The following is a 9,013-nucleotide window of genomic DNA, read 5'->3' as shown; positions in this document are numbered from 1 at the left end:
ATAAAATCTGCTCACGGACTGGATGTTAGGATGACAGAGTGAAAGATGACGCCAAGATTTTCAGCTCGTATAAAACTAACAAAGGCTGGGAATTGCCATTTATTGAGATGGGGCACACAGTGAAGTGAGGACTTGAAAGGGGAGGAGTTTGGGACTTCTAAAAATTGAGATGCCTATTAGATACATCTGAGAAGTAAATAGGTAGCTGAAACTGGTGATCCTGGGAGACATGTGCGCTGAATACATTTGGGGTCTATCAAGATTTGGAGAGCAGAACTGAAGATGGAAGACCCCAGGTTTGGAGCCAGTGGACTGAGGAGCCGCAAGGGAGAAGTAGGGACTGGAAGAGGGGACGTTTAGAAGGAAGAGAGTGATCAGCTCACCAAATTCTAACAGAGGATGGAAAGCCGACCCCAGGATTAGGGCTGCCTAATGCCGTGAGGAAGGGACTTGAAGAAAAAGGGAAAGGGAGCTAAAGGCACTATAATTCTTTTCGGGGGGAAGGGTGTGTGTCAAAATTGGTCATCATAATGGTTGTGTAACACTGAGAATATACTAAACTGAATTACACAATTTAAATCAGAGAATTGTGATATTCGAATTGTACCTCAGAAAAGGATTTTAAAATGTGACCACCGGATTCAGCACAGAAGGTTACTGATGACCTCAAGCAAAATGGTGTTGGAGTGACAGCAGTGGAGGGGGAATAGAGAAATGCAGCAACTGTCAGAGGGACCAACAGATGATGTTTAAGACAGGGAAATAAAATGATGTCTGTTTTGTTTTCTGTGAGGAAGGGTCTAGTACAGAAGCAAAGATTGATGACGCAAGAGAAAGCAGAGAAGGATGGCTGCCAGCAGGGACAGCTCGGCTGTGAGAAGAGGACCTGGCCTCGGAATCACACTAACAGGCGAAGGGTTGGGGCGGGAGCTTGTGGCAGTTCTGATTGCTTCAGTTTATTCAATTATTAGAGAGGATGAGCCAATGGAGTGAGAAAAGTAAATGAAACAGAGAAAGAAAGAATAATTAATGGACAGCCCTGGGGCCCACCTGCTATTTGCAGCTGCAGTACAAGCGGGAAGGTGGGTCTAACCAGGCTGGGATTATACAAAGCTGCACTCAGGAGAAGCAACACAACATCAGACACGACTTCTATTGCTGAACACCAATATGTTACTTTATTATTCAGCTTTCTCCCCATTTGTCTCATACCTGTCAATGTTTACACAGTGAGGGAAATTAACCAGGGCTGAATACAACTGACCAATCAGCTGATAATTCTGTACCCTCTTAACACACACCAATTCTTACTTGGTAGGGATATCTTCAATTCAGCCTCACAACGATTTTTAACATTGGTGTCAAGATTGTCACATTTTTAAATACAGATAGAATTGCCAGAAGTACATAATTATATATATACACACACATACAGAAAAATACAAGACTGTTTCTCCACAATATTTAATTTATACACTACTGTAACTATATGCAACTTCTGAGGACAGGTTAAGGGGTACAAGTAACTGTTTAGAGCAAGTAAGTAGTTTGGTCCAATATTATCATAATGTAATGGGTTTTCGCTCCCTCCTTTTTTTATGTGATAACATACTATGACATACAACACATGCACAATCATTCACTTATGAACAAATGAGTAAGACACCACTCAGACTGACATTGGTATACCCAGAGGGTCAACCAACCACACACAACTAATAAGGCTATGATACAGCTATGCAGCATAAATGGTCAACACTGCTGATCCTAAAGTGAGCACCATATATACATCTGAATATAAAAACCATTGAAAACCAAACGCACAGGGGTTAGTTAAAAGGTGCCATTCCAAGGCTATACATAATCACAGGAAAAAGTATTTACATTACTTGGAAAACAGCTGCAACAAAGAGTTTATTGCCAATGCCCTTTAAAAACTTCTTTCCTACGTTTAATACAGATGTTACGCTCACTATCTATGTGAACCACACATCTTATTTCTGGCCCTTTGTAAGATCCCTGCTCAAGAATTTCAAGCAAATATGTTCTATGGCTTCACCCACACATCTATTCTTGTTGCTTTCGATTATAAATATCACAATGAACTAGAGCTGTAGCTTAAAATGTATCTAGCCTAGGTCTAGAAAGTAAAATAAGTATTTTAAGTATCATTTTTACTTAGTTTAGTAAGTATACTGTGAAATTCAGAGTTCTGAGTAAAATATATTAACCCTAAAGTAGCGTAGTTAGCGTGTACTTATAGAAACAGTGCTCAAAGCAATGCAGTTCTTTGGTGATCTGCCCACTCTCTGAATACACGGCCAGATGGACCTCAGTCCATCACCTCAGAGACATGATGGGAAGCTGAAGAGTATGGGAAGGGCCCCAAACCCAGCCACATTCTATCACCAATGCTGCTCAGCACTGCTTTTAAGACTCCCGGGGCACAGCAGGAAAAAAATAGCATCTGGCCCCTTCCAAAGTTAGCAATCTGCAATATACTGTATCCTATAAGATAAAATGCCACAAGAGATGATTATCCAGTCGAAAGTGTCTTTATACAGGAATAAGGTAAAGCCAGAGTTCTCTGATTACTGTTTTGGCAAGAAAAGGCAAAGTGAAAAACAATTCCAGGGGGAAAAAGTTACAAAGCAGGCTTTGTGCATTTTTCTTTGCTGTACCTTTTCTTTATCCTTTTCTATGTGTTTTTTGATCAGCCAATTCTCACAGCTAGTTGAGCCAAAGGATGTTAACAGAATGAAAGTAACAAAAGAGATAACCTAATTACCAAACTCCTAAAAAACAAATCTCAGGAAGTTTTGTTTTACTTTAATTTAGGAGTTTTGACTTTGCCAATATCTGTGTGCACCTTTGCTTCTGTATTAGGCCCTATAGTTCTTCTATCTACACAGTTTAAAGGAAATCCTGCAGTGTGCCCTACAGGAAAGAATTTACAGACCATCTTTGTGTTCTGTTAGACAGACATACACTCTATAAGTAGAGTTAAGACATCAGTAATTCACTTTATCACATTACAAAATGAGATTGTCTGCTTGTAATTTATGACTACAGGGGAAGCTGCCTTATAAATCTAAGTACTTTATCTCACCTATTACAAAAAGAAGAAAATCTTTTCAGTTAATTTTTAAGAGCCCAAATTTTTTTCACACTATAGCTTAAGACAAACAGGTGTGGGTATGTCCAAATTATAGTTTTAAGGTTCTCAGTGCGGACTCTCACTGTCCTCTGCTCTGCACAGGCCTTGGGTGGCCGGACGGCACAGGGTTACTAGCTTGCTCCAGGCCTGTGGGTGTCATGTTATTGCTTTGGTTCTGTCTCAGACACCACAGGGAGTGCCTCAGAGCACAGAGTTTCCGTATCACAGAAGGTCAGGACAGGAATTTAGATTTTTTCGCAAAGAAACAAAAGCATTTTTTTCTCTCTCTAGGTTAAGTGCAGAACATCGAATTCCTAAGTGCTCCATTTATATTAGGTTCCAAATATACATCTAAATTTAATCCTGATCGTCCGCATTAAAATTCTGAATGTATAAATTATACAATAGGCTTTTCGGCTGGAAAAGAAAAGCAGTGTCTAGCAGCATGCACAAAGACCATGCATTGTCACACCATCAGGCGAACAAATGGAAAGGTAATAAATAATTGCTCCTAACGCCCACTTTAAACTAGTAAAACTGAAAAGGGAACAGTGAAGTGAGCCAATCTTCACAGCTCTGAGCAGGAAGCGTGCTAGTGGCCAGGCAGGGCCACAGTCAGATGACGTGGCAGCAGCTGGCCTGGCTGGAGGCGCACAGCAGCCCCTCCTTAGGGTTCCGCTGGATGTTCACAGAGATGGTCTTTTCACACAGAGGTAGCTGTAGCACATTATTTTTCAGGTTCTTGCTCTTTATCCGTTCCAATTCAGTGGTGGTATCTGCCATGTGGTCAGAGAAAAACCTTATGCTGCCCACTGCAGGGGCCTGCCCTGCGTTCCCTGTGGAACTGATGCACATTTTCCATGTGGATTTCTCTTGTACTTTCACACTGGAAAACGACAAGCCATTCTGTGGATCAATAATGTACTTAGTGCTCCCATGAAGCTGGGAGCCGAGGCAGAGGCTCATGAGTTTCAGGCTTTCAACCAGCTCCCCAGCACTGCGAGAGGCCAACTGCATGGAGTTGCTGGGGCCAGCACAGCGGCGCGTGGTACCCGACGTGTTAGTGGGGTTGCCACCTGAGCCACTCGAGGGGCTGCCCCCACCAGCATTGTTCTCACTGGGGCTGGCCTTGTCTGTCCCTCCGCTGCTGTTGCTTGGCTTACTCTGGCCCCCACCATCCCCCTCACTCCCAGGGGGCCCCTCACTGCTGTCCCGGCGGTGCCAGGAGTAGGTGAACCCACTATCTTTATCGAGCCGCCTCCGGCTTTCAGAATCGTCATCACTGGTCTCTGAACTACTGCAGCTAGAGCCCCGGCCCTGGCTTTTCCTCCGGTGGTAGCGTTTGTGAACTGTACCTGGGGAGGCAATGTTCATCTTTAACCTGCTTAATTTGGGAGGCAGATTCTCATCCATGTCAAACTCATCATCAGACTCCCCCTCCTCAAAGATCTGATTGAGGACAGGAGCGCTCTTCCTAGATGTCAGGCGGTTGGTCACAGATGGTTTCCGACGCAAAACCACTTGAGTTGAGAGGGACATGGGTTTCTTATCTTCTTCATCTTCCTCTTCGTCTTCTTCCACCCTGAAGAGGCACTTTCGCCCACTGGCCGCGGGTTTTAAGCTTGCAGGTGGCACCGTAGAGAGTGCTGGCCCAGCCAATTCAGGAAGGTCATCTTTCTTAGCGGAGTCACACATGCCTTTGCTCCTGTGGCCATTAAGGACATTGTCAGCAGCCCGAGCAGGAGACTGAGGAACAGTTGCATGAGACAAAGGAGTGGCTGTGAGGTCATCCTCAAGGTCCTGGGGTACATCAATTTTGGTTGGCCATGATTGCCTATGTAACAGATTGGGGGGAAAAGCCATGTGATCATATGCAGATGTTAGCAAAGTACATTTCATAAAACTTAGTAGGACAAAACACACAGATAGTAAAAAAGGAGAAAGAGAAAGGCTTGTAAACCCATTCAACAGCCTGTAAACACCAGCAAGGACACAAGAAGAGCAAATGTGGTTTTGAAACATGGCTGGTCTGTGGCTTACTGACCAAGTGACAACTTCATCACAGTTGTCAGAAAATGGGGCCAACGACATCTTTTTTTTTTTTTTATTAAAAACTTTATAATCCAAGGCAAACATTTTTTTAAAAGCACAAGAGTTATTACCAAGGCAAAATCTGACCACCACACAGGTTTTGTTACTTTGGTTCTCAGATCACTACCTTTGAAGGTATATTATTGCTACTAAAATAAACCTGAAATTTCCAGTGCTCCTGATTTTACATAATGGTATAAGCTCAATGCTTATATAAACATAAATAGAAACTTAAATAATACCAAAAGAAAAACTGTATGTATAACTGGCATACGCAGATCTCTGCTTTTCCAATTTAAAAACTCAGAGTTAAACATAAATAAGTGTATTTTCAAATGCCCACATAAAAGTACTAGATAGCAAAATTTACTATTATTTAAACTTTGATTTTTATCCCCTAATCTGGAGTCACCCAAGTTACAAAAATATTATTTGGTAGCCAAGAAAGACATTTTTGAAAACGAGGTGCTCTAGCCTCTGTTTTAAATAAACATCTCTGAACTGTCAACTGTGCTCTGGGATCAGGGGAATAGTCTTACGGTTCTAGTAATCAGTAAAGTACAAACAAAATTTTACTAGTAGAATAACTACTGCACTTCAAGTTACGTTCACGTTTTCTTATCTTTTGCACAGGTACCATTAATGGAATGAACTTGTTAAAAAATGTAAATGTTACACTAAGAAGCAGTATTCCTTAAATGGTCACAACTGAACAATGGCTGAGAGTGTGTGATCATCAATTTCTTGGTTTTCATTCCAGAATTACCTGGCTATCATCTATTGGATACCAGTTCCTCCCTGGAGAGCTCTGTGTCCTCAGCTCTCCAGAACAGGCTGGAGGAAGAGGCTCAGCCCCAAAGGTAGTCATGAGAACTGTAGATTTGGAATAAACCTCAATGCCTATGCCCCTCTCTCAGACCTCACACTTTTCTATCAAATATACTGGGGCAGCTCTACATTCATTCATATTTTTAGCGAGTAAAAGGCCACTATATTTGAAATAGAATCAATTCTAGAATTTAAGAAACTTGAAGCTACTTTGATTCAACAACACCCCACCACCACCACCTTATCACCACACAGGTGCAGAATCCTATCTGCACCAACACCACCCCTCTGAGCTAAGACTATCTTAAACCCACATTCCTAAAGAAGCATCTTCCACTTCATTCTCTAGTGGAGTCTCTATGTTCTCACTCAATTCCAAGTCTAGGATTTTGCCCCTGGACTCTAAAATCTACAAAGTCCCTTCTTTGTGCCCACCCCTCTGCTTATAAAGTCGCCCAAAGTCCAGCTTGGGTGAATAACAGTCTCTTGTTAACCACATATCTCAATGGGCCTGTCACTAACTTTCCTGGGTCATCTACCTGGCCTCAGGGTATGCATCTGCTCTCTGGAGCTCATTCTTCCCCTATCCTGGCCAATCTCTGTTTTAAATACCAGTGACTCAGAAACGTGACTCAGTCTAGGCCTCTACCTTCCAGGCCATTCTAACCCCAAAGCATACCCAGCAATGGAACCAAGTAATGTCCAGGGTTTGTCAATAAAGCTATGGTGACAATGAAGAGAAGGCAACTCAGTAGACACTGCCACCACCAGTGGGCCCTGTGCCATAGGAAGAGAGGCCCTGGTGGCATCTCCACTCCAGAGTCTTTATGGGAGCAGAAAGAAAACTGCTAGGAAGCCTCTGGTATTTCTTAATTGCTACTATTGGCTTCTTAATTTCTATAATAAAGTAAAACCAATTTAATTCATTTACATATCTTATCAGCTCACAACTGAGTTCAGAAATGTTTCATCAAAAAGAAAATGGTTCAAATCTAAATATTCGTTCTCCAAAAGCTTGGTAGCAGCTTCAGTCTCGGTGCACCTGGCACGTGCTGACTACCTGCTCTGAGGTTACTGCTTCTTGATCGGAGGCTCTGGTCAGGACTATGTTGACTGTAACCTCTCAGTGTCAGTCTCTGGTTTGTCTCCTTCCCAAGAGCCCCCTCATTTCCTGGGGCTCAGTCCTCTTCCAAGCAGACACTAGACAGCTACTATTAGGAAGGAATACATCCAGGATGTGAATGAAGTTCCTAAATTCATTTCCTAGTTAAACCAGACTTCTACTCTTTAGTCTTTGGCAAGCTGGGAATGTTTCCTCTCTTTACTGTGCCACTCCACCCAAACAAGAAACCACACATGGCGAGTTACTTGCAAGTAGCTCAAAATCTAAATGGTTTCCTTACTCTTTTACAATAATAATATTTATTACTATATCTTCACACACACATATACTCACATATATTTGGGTACACAAAAAGAGATTTATCAAAATCAGGAGCACCATTCTGTTTTTAAACCACTACAACTCCATGGGGTTATTCCATCTGAATAAATAAAGACAAATTCTAAGTAAATTTCATAATAATAATGAAAAAAGTAAACCATTTCCATGCCTTGATTTTAAGCAGAAAGCTACTCTGACAGAAGAAAAAGAAAAGCAGGAAGGTGGGAGGAGGGTGTACACAGAGGAGGGAAGGCAGGTGTGCAGAGGAGCAGCTATGGAGAGGAGCACACTCTCTGCTTTACTGAAGACGGTGATGTAGGCAAATTCCCGTCAGTGACAGCAAACACACAGAGCCCAGGACTAAGTGCTCTGCATATATTCATTCATTTAGCCCTCACCACAACCCTCTGAGGTAAACAGCATTATTCTCACTTTACAGATCAGGCAACTAAACTAGAAAGGTTAAGTGACCTCTCAAGGTTAAGCAACTAATCAACAAGCTGATCTGACTACCCACTCCCTGAAATCCTGAGATAATATCATGGCATAGAAATGCCCTATTTATTTTAAAAAATTATTTCAAATAACTGAGGGGAAATTGGCCTTGCTCCTAGAACAAAAAAAAAAAAAAAAAATAACACATTAATACATTTTGGGTTTAGAATATAATAAAAATAATGGGCAGACACTCTAGCTTGAGACTGCTTCTCCAGATGTGTTTTCCTGACCAAGCAACAGACACAGCCTGCCTCCTCAGTGAGCCCGGGATGGGAAGCCATCCTTGCTGACAGAGGAACCTGGCCCCTCTTTTCTTGGCCAGCAGAAAAGCCTTCGTGTGGCCTCCCCAATGAAGCTGCCTCACTGTCTGTATTCTCTTGTGCGCAGTTAAGAAGCATTAAAAAAAAACAGTTCACTATTTTAAAATGTTAACTTACTAAAATCAGTGAAGATTTTTTTCTCACCTAAACTGGGCCTTGATATTGCTAGGGCTTGCAGATCTGGTCTGTATTTCTTTTTCTTGCTTTTCTCTCAGGATCCTTTCGGCAAGTAAGAAGTAAGTGGCTGTAATGTGGTTATACCTGTTGGTCTCCAGGGCTCTAAGGAAAACAAGGGGAGAGTAAACGTAAGCCATGCCGGTAAGTTTGTTTTTTACAAAAACCAAAATTTTTAAAAGTATAAGCCAATATAATTCAATGATGAGGAATCTTTGAAATTATGCAAAAGTGCAACCAGAAAAAAAGTCAAACTGGTACTTATTTAGGTCACCCTTGAAATTATAAAAAACAGCTACAGAAAGATATTCATATTAGTAAGAAAAATCCTAACTACAGATAGCATCTGAGATGACTGTCAGTTTTAGATGCATAAGAAAAACTAAAAAAACCCTCTCTTCTAATGGTGTACACATTACCAGAAAATGCATGTGTGGAGTGTTTATTTCGTTAAACTGGCTTACTGCTTCCATTAGAAGTATAAAACAAAGGCGAGGTCTG

At 41.7% G+C, this 9,013-nt stretch overlaps 1 protein-coding gene across 6 annotated transcripts in view; it reads right to left on the bottom strand.

Annotated features, from left to right (window-relative positions):
* Nucleotides 1-1,153: 1,153 nt before the first annotated feature.
* SNRK (SNF related kinase) overlaps nucleotides 1,154-9,013 on the bottom strand; it is a 57,492-nt gene continuing 49,632 nt past the window's right edge. For all 6 annotated transcript variants that reach the window (XM_023515898.1, XM_003794504.3, XM_023515902.1 and 3 more), the window contains 2 exons: nucleotides 8,483-8,617; nucleotides 1,154-4,991 (listed from right to left, as the gene is read on the bottom strand). In XM_023515898.1, the coding sequence (XP_023371666.1) occupies nucleotides 3,773-4,991; nucleotides 8,483-8,617 (1,354 nt within the window). In that variant the 3' untranslated portion in view covers nucleotides 1,154-3,772. The remainder of the gene's footprint in view (nucleotides 4,992-8,482; nucleotides 8,618-9,013) is intronic.

This window comes from Otolemur garnettii, unplaced genomic scaffold, assembly GCF_000181295.1.
Source record: "Otolemur garnettii isolate 467f Iridium unplaced genomic scaffold, OtoGar3 scaffold00082, whole genome shotgun sequence".
Taxonomy (NCBI): Eukaryota; Metazoa; Chordata; class Mammalia; order Primates; family Galagidae; genus Otolemur; species Otolemur garnettii.
The sequence above is the reverse complement of the archived record's forward strand: the minus strand, read 5'-3'. Positions and strand labels throughout refer to the sequence as shown.